Raw genomic sequence first — 17,686 nt, 5'->3', positions numbered from 1 at the left:
AAAACGAGGTTGTTTGTATGAAGTGTCCGAGGTGTGTCTGTAGTCTTCGTTTTGTTATAAGGCTGTAAAAATGGTTCTCTATTAAAGTGTTTATAAACCTCGCAATAGATATACGTAAATTTCAATCGTATGAAAGTCCATGGTTCTGAGTTAATATCAAGAGGAATTTCCTGTCGAAAACTTCGTGAAAGTTCAACAGTGTTGCTACAAAACAGACTAAAAGATAAACTATGTTTAAAATATAATCCGTACACGAAACAAGTGCCGAAGGTTCTGCATAGAATTATTATGACTTGTCAAGTTAGTTTCATTAAAATCCGCCGACTTCTTTCGTGGCGCGAAATATTATTTCAAACCTAGTTTATTTTTAGTTTGTGATTTGTAGTAACATTGTAAGTGTTTTTTTACACAATTTTCAGTTCCTTACTTTTGCGGCGGAAAATTCCACTTTATATCAAATCAGAATCATGGTCTGAATCAGCTTTGACTAGTATTTTTGTAGATTATAATTTTTTAATTTATCTTTGAGTCCTCTATTGTATTTTGTTACTTATTGAACTTAATCTAAAATTTGATAGCTCTTACTGGTGCCACAACCCGGACACTTCATACAAAAAACCTCGTGTTACACAGACACTACACGTTGACGTTGTCGTACACGCGTATCTGTGTGTGTGACGTGTGGCGCCCATACGATTGGAGACTAAAGTAAGACCGAGGGGGAGGGGGGGGTCAACTTAGCTTAGCCGCGGGCGGGGAGCTAAGAATTGCCGTTATAACGTAGTATTATTCCCTATTCTATGCTAGTGCTGCCCTTCACTATAATAGGTGTTATACTTATAATAGTGCAAGAAAAAGATAGAGCTACTTTATTTAATCAGTGGTCATCATTGTATGTCCACCTTTAAGCCTGATAGGAGGGTGTCAGTAATAGTTCACCGCTGTATGATGGCACCCCTGTTTACTAGTAGATATTATCTACACTAATAGCAAGCGGACGACAAAGGACGGTCGTAAAATTCATAACGACGTCACTTAATGGGTTTTTGAATTTTCCATTCTTTTTTACCTTTCACTAGGTTATTCGGTTAGGTATTTATTACAGGAAAACTGTGTTATTACTGTTGGTTGTAAAAATGTTGTTTTTATGTGAGTCATAATTTGCAAGGTGAGGTTTTGAGTGCCTATAATAATTTCGTTTCTACTTATTTTTTTTCGTAGTTTACTTATTATAGCTATTTATTTTGTTGGTTCGAATTTTGCCATGATCTCATCTACTGGTAAATGATTGTAATGAAGATTCGTCATTAGTGAAATAAGGAATATGACTGCATGTCCCTTGTTAAAAAGGACACATAAAAAAAAAGTTTATTTGGGTAAAACCTACGACACACATATAACAAAAGGTAAAAAAAAACCAAAACAATTCAAAGCAATTCATCTAAGAAAGCAATATTGCTTTTTGACGTAATGTTAACATTGCACATTTAGTTTTATATGAGGAAATATCAAATTGCGATATTGGTTTGTTCACGAATTGTTTCGATACAGCCTTAATAAAACCCCTGAGCTGTAAATCCTTCCATATACCTACGACATTACAGGCTGTTTACAATAAAATACAAATATACTTTATACCACCAAAATAAAAGGAGATAGAACATAATATTACATTTTACTAAAGAGTCTCAACTAGGTAAAGCAAATGGTGGTCCTATCGCCGCTTATTTTTCCCAGACCACAATCAGAGGAATAAATACCTATAGTAATACCTATAGTATAGTGTAGTATAGTACTCCCATCGATGTATATCACATTTACAATAATAAATATTTTTTAATTAATTTTAAATCAAAGTTAATAAAAAAAAAATAACCACATTACTACAATGCGTGACTACGATACTACGTATGTAGTCGTTACGTGAGTCATGTCAGGGGCCTTTGGCGGCTCAATAGCAACCCTGACACCAGAGTTGATGAGGTTGGTAATCTACGTCACAACCCACACGGGAGAAGACTACAATATAAACCTAGGCTTATCCTTGAAATCTATGGATTTCAAGCCTCTAGCCTATCACCCATTTTACTCAGTAAAACTCTTTCAACGATCAATATTACATAATGTCACTGACAAGTAATAAAATAAAAATGACACCCGACCTGTTGTCATCATGGTAACCAAGCAACGTGTCATCATGACAATCAGCTGTCATCATGACAATAAATTGCCGACAGCCTCGTGTAAACCCGGTTTACCGGTTTACCCTGGTCGAATGTCAACCGGGTTTATTCAGATGACAACTTATGACGTATGTTGACGAAGTTGGATATTATTTTAAATGTGGAACCCTTGTTTTTGTTTTCTGTTGTAACAGGGCTTTCGAGTTTCGAATTTGTTTTCCAGCCTGTCATGTTGAGGTGTAACAAAATAATGTTTGCGGGAATATTTTATGTTGGTACAATGGATTCCAAGGATGTGGATACTTCTTTTTCGAATTTTAAATCATTATTGATTTCGACGATTGTAATTTTTACTGTGACACTCATTTTTTTTGAGAACTCTTTTTTAAAAATCGAATAATAGATCTATATGTTAACTGTTATCTTTCTGTCGTCGTGTCGGTTGTAAGGTCAATGATTGGTTTTATCAACCGATGTGAGGCATATCACAGACCTGTTATTCAAATATAGTAGATTTATACATGGTGTTAGTGACATCGTAAAAAATACTAAGGGGGATGATTCAGACAACGATTCTAGGTCTGAATCATCCCCCTCAGTATTCGTTACGATGTGATTTACACCTCGTACAAGTACATACAAGTTAAAATAGTAGTAGGTATCGGTGTTAGTGAAACCGTAACGAACCATGATTCTAAGACATCAAGTGGAACTTCCTGTCGGAAAATTCATGAAAATGTTAGTATCTATTTTAATCATTTTCAGTTTCATACCTTTGCGACGGAAAATTCCACTTGATATCAACTCAGAATCATGGTCTAAATCATCCCTCAAAGTTTTCGTTGCGATGTCACTAACCACTCTATACAACATATAAAAACTAATTATTACTGGCTCCTTTATCACTTTATAAAACTGTAATAAATAACCTTAACGACAGACTCCCTTCACTCCCTCTAATATCCAACCGTATCAAACTTCTTAAACTGGCCACAAACCGGGCACAAAAACTAAAACGGAACGGAAGTGGAAGCGGTCATTAGCGACACATTAACAGTGTTGCAATCGTGATAAATTATTCCAGACCCGATACGCATCAGGCTGTAACTACACATAGTCGTTTGTAAGGCGTAGTTCCGTTTTGTTTTGTCGCCCGGGTACCGGTTGCCCAGTTCGAAGAACCTTTGACTCTCATTTTGACGTCCCAGGTTCGAATCACAAGCCGAAATCACCGATTTTGTTTTTGAATTCATTGAGTTTGAAGCATAAATGACAACGCTCAACGGTAAAGAAAACTAATATGAGGAACCCACATTCCCGACAAACGCGTTTTGAAAGTTTAGGCTTGTTTTCCTTTCACGAGTTCAAAGGCTGACCGTTCCCTTCCTTTCTATCTTTCTTTCCTTTTTTCTTTCTTTTTTTTCTTTTTTTTCTTTTCCTTTGCCTGTCAGAACACTTAGCCGTTTCTGTAAAAAACCAAACCTGTCAACTTCATGTTAGGTAAACGGATAGACCCTTTTAAAAACGTTTAGTTCTGTGTACGATTAATCATAATCGTTCTTAAGAACTAAAATGTCCCTATGCGTGACTGGGGACAAAGTTTTACCGTTGTACCAATGGTAAAAGTACCTATATGGTGGAGTAGGTATGCTTCGTACCCCTTCCAATCTACAAGAGAAAGCATGTATACATAGTTACATAACTATGTAACTAGTGAGAAAGCATGTATATATAGTTACATAACTATGTAGTCTATACATTGTTTTAAGTTTACGCGGTTATTATCATAATTAAAACACATAAAGCTTGAAACGGCCTAATGTGGTGAAAAAACGTGAGGACACAGTGAGTGCGGTTTGTCGTAGTGAGTTTGGTGCGAGTTCAGATGGTTCCGAACATTCCGATATCAAAAACATAAACAAGCGGCAAAGAAAGAGGGTAAACAGATATGTCTGCCCGTAGAAAATTATGGATCTACCTACTCCACTCCAATCTCATCAGTCATCCCGTGATCATGGCACTTGCAACAGTGTCGAAATATCGGGAGTCTCATATCCCCATTTAAACGCGGTAAGAACCCGTTATTATGTGTTTTAATTATGTAGTCTATAGTTATGTAACTATGTATACATGCTTTTTGTCAGTAAACTCGAGTGGAACTAAAGGACTACTCAAGTGTTTAGGGACTAAATAGTTTAACCTACCCACGATCTGGAACAAATATGTTATATGGTTTAGAAGAGCATCGTTAACGCATAATTGGCGACAAATGTTTGATCCAAACATTGTTTTATTTCTGGATTACGAGTAGAGAAAATTATAAAATTGACATCGTTTTTTATCTTATTTAATATTATAATGTTCCCTACACTGTAAATATTTAAATTTCATTGGATATTTCATTATTTGTCCGGTCATGACCACTGCAGTGGATTTGTTGTGAAAATCGTTTGTTCGCACATTCACGGTTCATAAACATCGACAAACTCAAACACATTAATTTTAACACGTTTATATTAAATTGGCAAAGTTCACGTAGTACTAACAAGTAAAATTTCTGAAACAAAATTATTATCTTTTGTTACAAAGTAAAACCGATCATAAATTAGGATTCCGTTATCCAATCCCAAACTTAAACAGAAATTTAAGTACGTAATTTAATAAAATAACTGGCGAGGGCAAGTTTGGGGATGAATAGAATTTTTATGGGCCTTTTGTGATAAATCTTGGGGTACTATACCCCTAACCTATATGGGTAAGTAGTGGGGCCCAAGGCAATAGGTACCTGTTCGTAGGTCAAATTGATGAGGCTCGGGCGTATTACCGACCTCTGAATTAACGATAGGGCAGAGTTGGACTTGCGGGACCTTGAGGTCTACTTTTATTTTTATTTTGGCTTATATACGATCGTCTTTAGAGGATAATACATTATCGAAGCGAAGAGGATAGGTACATTATTAAATAAAACTAATCTGTGAAAAATAATTGACGATACTACATATAGAATATTGTGATGACTTCAATCTGCGATAGCTTTTTTCGAATTCAATTGAATTTTTCCAAACACGATTGATGTTGTACACTTTTAACGCGATAATTACTTATTTTCTCATCGCAGGGGTACATATCTATTCTAAAATGTAATGTAATGGCAGAAGCATATATAAAACAAATTGTTGCTTGATATTTGGATCACATTATGTATATAATGATGTTGCTACTTTTTATTTTGATCAGAATAATAATGGGTGCAAGTTGTAATTGTACCTTGGTTTTAAGAATACATAGTTTAATTATTATGATTTTGGTTTGTTTTTCTTTTTGTTTTGGATATTTTTCTTTTTTTTGTCTGTGTACTTATTGATTTCCGTGTGGTTTCTGTCCTGTGTTAAATGTAATGTACTTGTCTGTCTGTGATGTCCGGAAGTAATAAATGTTTCTTTTTTTCTTTTCTTTCTCTCTTAATAAAAAAATCTCATCATTTATACCCAAAAACTAAGATAAAAGATGCATACGTGTGTTATCCATGAAATTAGAAGTTTTAACGAAGAAAAAACATAATAACGCCATCTATCGTGATTTTGGGGAACGCCGATTGGAAAATCCCTCATTATAAACTTACAACAATATTGAAGTCAATTACAATTAACCACGTATTAGTAGGAGCGGAACAGTAGACTGAGGAGCCAGCGGTCTGCATGTTTGTGTATGATACTAAAAATGTATATGGAAATAGTACGATTCAATCAAAACTTACACAGGAATTATAAGATGCGATAAAAAGTTTGAAAACTATCTAAATTTCCGCATAAGCAACATTAGAACTCTTTAAAATTGAAACAAATAAGATCGAACTCTACAAAAACGAAATAAGAAGCATATTCGAGAGGCAGACAATCGGAGGCAGGTCACCATAAAACTCAATGGGGCAGAAAAAAAAACAAGTTAACTCAACAAAGGTCGTAGATCTCTCCTATCTTATCCACCAATAAGTTCTATTAACTTTGGGCACCTACCTAAAATACTAGGCCGGGATATAAAACGATGAAGCCGTGGAAACCCAGTTGGTAGAACGCTTGCCTCACACTTTGAGGTCGCAAGTTCGAATCCAGCGCAGGTCTAATCCAATGATTGTCGAACGTTTTATCATCATCATTATGAGGGTCCGCTTACCTAAACTGAAGATTTGACAGGTCCGTTTTTTATAAAAGCGACTGCCTGTCAGATCTTCCAACTCGGGCAGGGAAAACCAGCCACAACACAGGTTAAGTCACATACCTCCGAAAATGCATTTCTCGGGGTTGTGGGTAATCATTTATGATCCAAACATGAATTCGAAAACAAATTCAAAGTGTCTTTTGTTTTAATCATCGACCAACCCTCTACCTACAATTACCTTCATCCCTGTTACTCACCCAGAAAATGCCGTCAGAAAGTTTCTTAAAAAAATGAAGTTTACCCTCCATAACAGACTGGGGTAATGGCCCGTAGAAGGGATATTCTTTTACAAGTCTCGCCCTGCTAACTGGTTCGGGTATGATAAAAGTTTTTATGTTGTGCTTATGTGGGTCCCGACAGTTTTGGTAACCATAACGCGTGGTACCCTGTACAGGGTAAAATGATATAGTGTAGTAAGGTGGGGTTGAGCGGGCAGAGAAGGGAAACGACAAAGTGACGTGGACGAGTTTATTCCGGTACAAACGTACGAATTACAGAGTGCGGAGAGAGGATCGTGTCTACACGTTACGGTCTTTCAACGAAAGTAGGCCCCAAGAAGAAGCGCAACTTCGTATGCCAACCGTATGGAGTAGGCGCGATATAGGTAGCGTTCAAATCTAGTTCCACAGAGGCGGAAGCTAGATCTTGCAGCTATCCCTAATCGGAATACAGAAGCATTGGTTTTCTCAAATACTTATATGTTGGCGGTGACAACATCGTTACCGCGTTCTAATTTTCCCTGTGGCGCCATCTGTTGTCGGATAGTGGAACTAAACTGCCTTCTGTTACAACTCTCCCCCTCTGCCTATGCCGTCGACCCGACAAATAAGGCAGGACTGTGGTTGAGTAATTTCTTTCTGGTTTAGTGAGCAGACTGCTTGCGTACTCAACTGGTTGTTCCTGTTCGCCCTCCCCCTGGATTCTTGCTTCTTCTGCGTAATGTCCATATAAACTAACCATTCCTCTCTTTTAGGTGCAAAGTTGTCACGCAGGAGAGTTTGAAAGTCATCCCAGGTATGGACTTGCTTGTGTACGTACACCTTGCCACCATATTCCAGCTTCTTCCTTAAGGAGCAAAGGCAGCTCTTCCAGGGCGATCGTGTCAGGCATGTTCTCATTACGACCCGATCGCGTAGAACCCGCGTATCTTCGAATTTGTCGTCGCCTTCGAATTTGTCGTTGTCTTCCTTGTCACTCATTAACCCGTAGTGCCGCGGCGTGAGGTCTGCAGGAGCTGTAGCTTCGTACTGACTGGCCCCACGTTGGGCGCCAATGTAGTAAGGTGGGGTTGAGCGGGCAGAGAAGGGAAACGACAAAGTGACGTGGACGAGTTTATTCCGGTACAAACGTACGAATTACAGAGTGCGGAGAGAGGATCGTGTCTACACGTTACGGTCTTTCAACGAAAGTAGGCCCCAAGAAGAAGCGCAACTTCGTATGCCAACCGTATGGAGTAGGCGCGATATAGGTAGCGTTCAAATCTAGTTCCACAGAGGCGGAAGCTAGATCTTGCAGCTATCCCTAATCGGAATACAGAAGCATTGGTTTTCTCAAATACTTATATGTTGGCGGTGACAACATCGTTACCGCGTTCTAATTTTCCCTGTGGCGCCATCTGTTGTCGGATAGTGGAACTAAACTGCCTTCTGTTACAATAGTTAAATATTGGAACGATTTTGTGGGTACTTTACATGATTTTCGAAGGTTTATGAAAAGCAGGGAAAACTGTTAAGACGCGTTGGGAGTACGTACATACATATGTAAAGCTAACGCTTGTTGTCCCTAGTGGGATTGGCAGAGGTAAGAAAACATAATACTGTGGAGTATTTAGACATCGAGTATATTTAGGCCTATCACTTGCGGCACGCTGGATGGTGTAGATGGTATCCCGACGTGCCGGCAGAGTAGAGGAATGATTGGAGATAAACCATGACAAAATAACTTATAAACTTTAGCAAGATCGTATTATGTTCCTAATAAAAAAAAAGAAATAGAGGGCACGGCTAGAGCTAAACTGTGTAATATCTTTATATTGTTCTTATGAAGGTCGGGGATGCAGTGTAAAATGTAAGGAAATGCGGAATGGAATGAGAATTTCGTAATTTAAAATGATTTTAAATTGATGAGCAAAGTTTGTACTCTGCTACACACTCTCTGTCTATGACCTTGAAAATACTGTATCTTTTTGTGAAAGTTGAACAGATAATTGTTACAGAACTTTAATTGTCTTATAATAAAATCTGACAGTGAATGACAATGTGACCCACGGCGGAGCACACGTACAGTCAAGAGCAATATAATGTACCCACTTTAAGACTCTGTCGCACTAACATATTTGACATTTAGTGAGACTTACAGTTCAATTTGTCAAAAAAGTTAATGTGACATGGCACCAAAGTGTATACATATTAATGCTCGTGATCGTACAGCAGTGTAAGTCATTATACTAATAGTTATTTCCTTTGGATTACAAATGACAGAATTAGAATATGAATAATTTATTATTAATTTATAAGTACCCAAAAATAAAGAGAAACGATGCATATGTCTGTTATTTATGAAATTAGAAGGTTAACCCTTTTTTAATTCTATACATTTGCGGCGGAAAATTCCACTTGATATTAACTCAGAATAATGAGCTGAATCATCCCTCTCAGTATTCGTTACGATGTAACTAACGCCCCGAGCAAGACGTGTAACATACAGGTAGTCAGGTAGCCATAAAAGTAGATAAGGGTGTTAGTGACACCGTAACGAATACTGAGGGAGCTGATTCAGACCATGATTCTTAGTTGATATCAAGTGGAATTTCCTGTCGGAAAATTCATGATAATTAATTTCAGTTCCATACTTCTGAAACGGAAAATTCCACTTGATATCAACTCAGAATCATGGGCTGAATCATCCCTCAAAGTTTTCGTTACGATGTCACTAACACACTGTATGACAGAAATTAGAAAATGTAAAGCAAAGGAATACCGAGGTAAAAATTCAATGAATTTTAAATGATATAATTGCATACTACTCCACAGTATAACGTTTAAGTACCAGGTGCATGTAATTCAAATTATGACTGCCATGCCATTGCTTTGTTGGATTTGAAATTTATTATTCATTTGTATTATCAACATCAACTTGTATTGATTTGGAAACTTTTTGAATATACTGCTTCAGCACGCGTAGTTATATGTTTGTTTTGTATATTTTATCATGTTTTGTTAATAGATGTCACTAGTTAAATTAATCTTAATAAAAAATCATGACCACCACCAAAATTATCATCACCTGATTGTCTGAAAAAGGAAGGCACGTTAAGCTGTTGGCTATTAGCCGTAAAAACACATCCACCAACCCGCAGTGGAGTAGCGTGCTAGAGTATGCTCTATACCACCTCGGGTTGATTGGTGGGAGGCCTGTGCCCAGCAGTGGGACGTATATGGGCTATTCACGTTTTATGAAAAAATAATTAAAAATATTATTTTTCCATCTGAGTGTTTATTTTTACCCTGAATCTCCAACTATCTCTATACCAAAGTTAATCTGAATCTGTATAAATTAATTTAATTAGCCGCCTACACTTTCTAACAATTTATTATTTAATTCGATTTATTGATAGATTGAAAATCTTGTGAAAAATGACTCGAGTATTAGTAGGTATTCTATTTAGTTAACAGTTTATTGTACACAGAATTGGAAAAGAAATTAACTTAAAAGTAAGAGAGGACAGATAGGCATATACAAGTTTAATTTGAGAGATAAAAATAGAAAAAAATCACTTACAGTATATTGACAATACTTATAAATACATACATAAATATATAACTTACTATCGACGTAAATATACATTATATATAATTTCTATTATAAGAAACGAATAAAAAAACTTATAATAGAAGTTGATTAATATGTACACACACAAGTAGCCTACGAACGTCACACTAACGTCCCGTCTCATCGTCTAGCTTCTATAAAAGACCGGAGCTGTCAAATCTTCAGGTTAGGAAAGCGGACCCTTCGAACATGGGAAAGAAAACGCTAGAGTGAGAGAGCCTACGTACCTCTCACACTGTACCCCGAGGTACAAGCCTCCTGTCAATCAGCTGGAGGGTGTGTGAAGCATACTCCACCACGCTGCCTCACTGCTCTCATAACATCTCGTTTATAAATATTTGTTTCACAGTTCCTTCCCAAGGAATAACTTTTGGTTATGGAATTACTCGTATTCCAAAGCAGTCAAAGTTTAAGAAAAACATGGCCCCTCCTTATTTTTCTTTCCACTCCGCAAATGAGGAAAAACGGGAGAATTGTGCTAAATTTATTATTCACTGATTATTACTTTATGAATTCAATAATAATTTCGATTTTTGACAGATTGTGTAATGATTTGATATTAAAATTTCTGCTACTTGATTTCTAAACTGATTACGATTTATATTCTATTTGTATAATTTAAGTGGTTAAGTGATCTACCTACCTCACGGATTTTTATCTTTAGATCACCCATAAAATTGAACATATAAAGGCTACAAATATTTTAACAAACAAAAATAGAAAGGTCTTTCCCGCATTAAAACATCAATCGAAGACTTGAATATGAAAAGTGTGTCACACAAATGATGTTAAAAACTACCAATTTTCTACATAGTATAAAACAAAGTCGCTTTTTCTGTCCCTATATCCCTATGTACACTTAAATCTTTAAAACTACGCAACAGATTTTGATGCGGTTTTTTTTAAAGATAGAGTGATTCAAGAGGAAGATTTATAATATATGTATAATAACATCCATTAAATAGTGGAGAAATACTGTTATTTTTGAGATTTTTAATGTGATGTCGTAAATAATTTAATTTTTTCCTCAGCATTGCACCCGAGCGAAGCCGGGGCGGGTCGCTAGTTTCTCATAAAAATAGGTATCTGTTTATTTTCTTTGACATGGCTCATGTAACGACTACTTACTTACATCAGTAAGTAGTAACCGGGACCAACGCCTTCCTTAGCACGGATCATCTTACTTTCGGACAATAAAAAGATCAGCCAATCGCCAATCGTAACAAATTTCCCACACATGCTATCCCTCTTTTACACACAAACTCACACACGCACACTCGATAATTGTGTACTACGTTTAAAGAAGTTTTTGTATTTACTCTGGTCTCTATGATAGTGCTAAGACTCTGCCAAACTCACTGATCCCCAATAGATCCTAGTTTGGGGGTCCGAGAATCGTTTTTGTTTCTATTTCCATAACATAAACATAACATAAACAGTCTATATACGTCCCACTGCTGAGCACAGGCCTCCCTACAGTCAACCGGAGGGGGTATAGAGTATATTCCACCACGCTACTCCACCGCGGGTTGGTGGAGTGTATCTTTTTTTTATTTATTTATAAACAAAATAACATACATACTTAATACTATCGCCAAACTACAACCGTAGTTTGTTGGCGTCGCGCTCATTCCCTAATTTTGTTTACCAGCATTTTACAACAACTACCCTCCACCCACTAAAATACTAAAAATTGACTTATACCACATACAATTAACTTACTAAACTTAACTACACTCATCATTTAAAACTCCATTACAAAATTTTAAAAATCTCATTTAAATTCTCCATTACAACTTATTATATTGTATTTTTCTTTTGCGGCATGAAATAAATAAAACTTAATTATTATTATAATTCCTCCACCTCACAACCCACACGATAAAAGAATAATGTAATTATGTGAACTAACGTAGAAGATGCATACTTAGTTGTGTAAAAAAATCTAAATTATTGTAAATAGTTGCAAATGACGTTTGTAAATGTTATTAACGGCTTCAGTGGTCCAATAATTGAGATGATACGGAGGTCACGGGTTCGAATTCCGGTGGGGACATACAATACATACTTTGTGATCCCTAGCTTTGTTAGGACATTATAGGCTGATCACCTGGTTGTTCGAAAGTAAGATGATCCATGCTTCGGAAGGGCCTTAGGTCCCAGTACTAATACTTACTGATGTAAGTTGTTACATGAGTCATGTCAGGGGCCAGCTTTGGCGGCTCAGCAATGACTCGTGACACCAGGGTTGATGGGGTTGGTAATCCACATCACAACCCACACGATTGAATTAATTGCATTACTGATTTTCATGGATTAAATTAACAATTCTAAAATATTTATTTACATTATGAATGCATTTATATTACGACCTCAATAGGTACTATGAAAGGGATTGCAATGTGGGATATTGTAATTGTTACGGTGACACAATTCCCCGACCGCTCTTTTATAACTAGGTCATATACTAGTATTGGATCTAGATTTTGATAACACTAGGAATATAGGTAGTCGGCACTGTATTTTTAATATCGTCGCTTCATTCAATGAGCACTGACAAAGATTCAATAAAGCAACAATTTCAATGTCACAAAATTATTAAATTTTATGTTAATAGCTATGTTTTAAAAAGCGCTTTATATTTTATTATGCAATATTAACTAAGCATGTCGATCCTAATATAAACATTTAGTTTTTTAAACAAGTAATTTAAATAGGTACCTATTTATCTTATTAAAACTGATGTATTTTCGTTGGTTACAACTAATTCACTAATTGAAGTAGTAAAATGAGGATTTCACACTTTATAATTATCTATTAACATATAGATCTTACATGATATTATAATTTTATCATAATGGCACATGTCTTTGTAGTTAATTAAGGGATTAATTTCGTCTTGGTGGGCTAAATATAGTTTATCTATAACTTTATTTTTTTTAATTATAAAGTTTTAATATTGATTGGCAGAATCATTAAGGCTTTTGAGTTTTTAATAATCAAAAATATTTTAAACAAATCATAAAATGATCTAAGTTATAATAGATAAAGTTTAAATTGAAATTATTATTTAACCAGACTAGGTATATCATTACCACCACTGCTAAACTTTAATAAACCGAACTAAGTTTAGAATTAAAGTTTATTATGTATGTATGTACTCAGACTCTGGATAAGTCTAGCCTAAACCACTCAAATCAAATCTATAAAAAAATATATATTTTTATTCACACTTGTTTAATTTATGTCAACTCATATTTGCATAACACGAGTATTTATAAACACACATACACTTAAGTAGAAGGACGATTTTGATCCAGTGAATTTGAATCACTGAGTAAATTGAAATGCTCTCATGTGAACATTGCTTTTGATACACTTCAATTCATTTAAAAGAGGAAACAAACAAAATTTACGCAAGAAATGTTATTAAATTAAAACAAATAAAAATTAAAAATAATGTTTAATTATTCTTCGAAAATATCACACCGTAACAATAACAAATGAATTAATGAAATTGAGTAAAAATTAATTACTTAATTAGAGGTAATTAAATAAATAAATAAATAAATATTACGAACTGTAATTGAGTAATAATATCGGTTAATGACTTTAATTATGATAATGGCTATAATTATGATAATAATATTAGGATAATGACTTTAATTATGTTATCAACACTCATGTGCGCGAGAAAGTAAACAGCCAATCAAAATAAACAATCCCGTGACCGCTTCTTCATACTACCCGCAACTTGTTTTCAAATTGACTCGCAAATAAACTGACAACTCCGACGAATCTTACTCTGAAAGAAAAACAAATAAAAAAATAAAACAAAAATACGTAACTAAACGAAAAATAAGACACTTTTCATAATTTTCTTTATAATGTAAATGATGTTTACTTACAATAACAGGCGGCGGGTATTCGACGTTCGCTGAACGCAAAATATCTACCAGATGAACCATATGGACAGATAAATTAGACCGAGTTTAAGTGAAACTTGCGATGCGGCTCTATCGAGAGGAGGGAGCGGACGGCGCGCGGTCGCGGCGATATCGGACGTCACAAGAGTCGGGGCGGGACACGTCTGCGCCGTACGAAGCTCGGTCGGCGACTGAGCGGGCGCGCTCGGCACACGCACGCGGGGGCGGAGGTACGCACTCACGCAGGCCTGCCAGCCAATCGCGTGCGTGCGCCGCGCGCACCCCCGCGCCCTTTTCCCCGCCCCGCTCCCGCCCGTCACCTCACAATCGATGCCCTATATTGCATTAATTATTTAGGAAACACGCAATAAGATAACGCGAGGTGGCAGATAAGGGATCTTCCACGTAAGTTTAAATAAATCATCGTATCTCCGGCCGGTACGTTTCGGACTCTTGCGCTGGGTAAATAGCCGCTGCGTGTTATTGGGGTTGATATCGCATTATTTACGTTGTCACGCCGCGTGGCACATTTTCGCTGCGATTGTTTTTTATTTATTCGACTCGGCTATTCTGGGGTAGGTATTTTATGGCTGTTTCAGGTATTTTTTCGAGGTACGTTTTACAGAATAGATGATAATATGAAGATATTATTTTTTCCGTTTCACCCCTATATTGCGTCTAACTTACCGAGCGCAGAGCGGAGTTTGTGTAGGAGTAGAGGACGAAAACAAATGAAAATATAAATATTTTTTTGGAAGGTTGTCAACTTGTCATTTAGCAATAATAGGAGAGACGTGAAGACGTCCTTTGTTACTTTCCCGTGCTAATAAGAGTCTGAAATAGACGTTGTATGTATCTTTCCTTTATTTACTACTTGAGATAGGTATCTCAGAAGAAAAAAGACTTAAGGTTATGTTACATTTTCTCAAAATAATCTCGATGATTTGCCTACGACGTGTTGTTTCTAAAAACAAGGACTTTGTCGTAACTTTGAGTAAAATTTGAAAACATAACATAATTCTTCTGAACTTTTGACAAAAACACAACAAACTTGTTAAAAAAGGAATAAAAATACGTTTGACATTAAAATCTGGAGTTTCCCCTTGCTCTCGACGCAAACGATATTCATGTGGTATTATTTTCGAATTTGTCATCGTGGCCAACGATGTACGAAGAATGGAAGATGCCGCATCCAAAAAAAACGTTATAATCATCAAAAATGTTACAAATTATAAATTTTTGAATTTTTGGGTTGTAAAATTAAACGAACTGATAGTGTGGATTAATGTAAGTGCGTACCTACTACTTACCTGGCCGAAAATAACATTCATAAAACAGTACTTTCATAACCTGCTACTTTTGAGTTTTTTAAAACTCTTTGTGGTAATCTACAATAAGAACACCAAATTTTTTTTTATATTGACTTAATATGTTTATACTTTTGTTTTTGTCCTAGCAAAAATTGTCATTACTAAATATACGTAATACGTATATTATATTTACAACCAATATTCTGCTAAAACTAGTGATTTGACAAGACATTTTTAAACAATCAAATATGCACGTTTTGAGTTTATAAAAGTTTTTAAAAGTCACAAATATTATAATTCTGTGACGATTGGTAACGATATTATTGGACTAGATAGGTACTTATGTAACGGAAATGATACCTAAGTTATTTTTCACTATTCAAGTAAGTCGTTTATGTCCTAAAATTGTTTCCGACTTTTTTTCATTTTTCGAACTAGAATTTCGAATTTTAAAATAGCGCTTCGTAGAGATATTTATACCCACATCTGACATGAAAGTGTTTTCGCCTAAGTATGGTCTTGGTGACGTCATGAGACCTACCTAGTATGTCATACGTGACGAGAGGTGGTGTGAGGCATGCTGGCAGTTGAATAGATATCCTGTTTTCTGCTTGTTCCTATTCAATTGGTGGAGCTAGTTTTATGTCGTAGGTTTGACTCCATTCATAGGTTCTACGTGCTGAGGAAGACATACATTTTTGTTATCTTGTGACTTACATTGCAGTATCACAGATTCGATTCCCGACTCGGGGTCTAAACCACAGCATTCGACTTTATAAGTTTGAATTCACGTTTGGATCATAGATAGCTAATATCACGTGGTTTCCAGGATATTCGCGCCTGGTTATGGCAATAGGCTCGCTCCTATTACTTGGGACTTAGGGTGGTATTAATAAACTAATCTCAGCTTTGACTGCCCTCAAGATCATGTCAATGTGACAGTTCTAATATAAAAACAGGGACTTGAGCACGATCTTGAGGGCAGTCTCAGCTGAGATTGATTTGTTAATACCACCCTTAAACATGACTGACGAAGAGTGCGTGTTCATCGCACGCACACGGGAAGAATTAGAGTTTTGTACGAAGACGATGTAGGTAACCACTTTTGGTATGCAGTGTCCGGGGCGCACAGCATCTATAAACAAGGCGTAGTGGTTGCAGGCTGTCATCAGACGAATATATCTGTCAGCACAACACATTTGATTCTATAATCCGGCGTCGGTCATAGCTCAGAGAGCCATTCAGAATGCAAGACGCCGACTGCCCGCCACCTGTGTGTCTGTGCCGTGAATCTTAACAAGCTGCACTCCAACAATACGGGGGATTACTATAATAGGCTTTCGTGACCTGGGATTGTACTGTAAGAGCAATTTTTTGACCGTATAACAGAGCGTATCGCCCGCTCACCACAGAAAGCTCGATGAGGTATGGGTACTTAGCTCATCTTGCAATGGATGTACTTGGACTGCCTAATTTTGGATATATTCGTGAGCTTATATTGTTAGTAACATAGCATGGTACCCTTATAACCGAAAATTAGTTGTGCGACTAAGGATCGACGATCCTTCGTTACTTTGGAAGTTGTATACATATGTGCGACGCGCTGTGAAAACTTCGTTAGCGCGTTGTAGGTTATCTGCAATGTGCGCCATCTGTTGGATATGGATGTTTAGTAATATAAGATTCGAAAGGTATTTAAGCCGTTGGTCTCGGCTAATAGCTGTAAAACACTTCTATTAACCCCCAGTGGAGCAGCGAGGTAGAGTATGCTCCGCAACGCCATATGGTCGCCTTATAGTGAAAAATCACATTAAGAAGTGATTTTTTTCAAATTAATTTCAATCGTGGTAAAAGTTGAGACCACTATTTGATTTTTGTTTTTATAACACTAACCCGTGCTTAGGGAAACTCACAAAGAGAATGTTTAAATCGAAAAAATATCTGACTCGGACGGGACTTGAACCCCGCAGCTCTTGTCAAGTCGGGATGATAATAATAACACACGACTACGGGTAATAGTTACATCACGTTCGTCCCGGCTTAACAAGAGCCAGCAGTTCAAGTCCCGTCCGAGTTAGATTTTTTTTCGATTTAGATTTTCTCTTCAAAAAAATTGTCTTGGACTGAAACTGTTTTGTCTATTGCAAGTTTTTGTAAACAATATTAACATCTGGGTGTGATTTTTAAAAGGCCCTTACGTGGTTTTCATTAAAACGCC

The 17,686-nt window shown here is 36.4% G+C and overlaps 1 protein-coding gene across 6 annotated transcripts in view; it reads right to left on the bottom strand.

Annotated features, from left to right (window-relative positions):
* The window catches only part of LOC126368194 (CUGBP Elav-like family member 4), a 283,473-nt gene extending 269,138 nt beyond the window's left edge, over positions 1-14,335 (bottom strand). For 5 of the 6 annotated variants that reach the window (XM_050012086.1, XM_050012090.1, XM_050012087.1 and 2 more), the window contains exon 1: positions 14,141-14,335. In XM_050012086.1, the coding sequence (XP_049868043.1) occupies positions 14,141-14,200 (60 nt within the window). In that variant the 5' untranslated portion in view covers positions 14,201-14,335. The remainder of the gene's footprint in view (positions 1-14,140) is intronic. The other variant, XM_050012091.1, reaches the window with a different exon arrangement.
* Positions 14,336-17,686: the final 3,351 nt, after the last annotated feature.

Source organism: Pectinophora gossypiella, chromosome 7 (genome assembly GCF_024362695.1).
Source record: "Pectinophora gossypiella chromosome 7, ilPecGoss1.1, whole genome shotgun sequence".
Classification (NCBI taxonomy): domain Eukaryota; kingdom Metazoa; phylum Arthropoda; class Insecta; order Lepidoptera; family Gelechiidae; genus Pectinophora; species Pectinophora gossypiella.
This window is presented reverse-complemented; position numbering and strand designations above follow the sequence as displayed.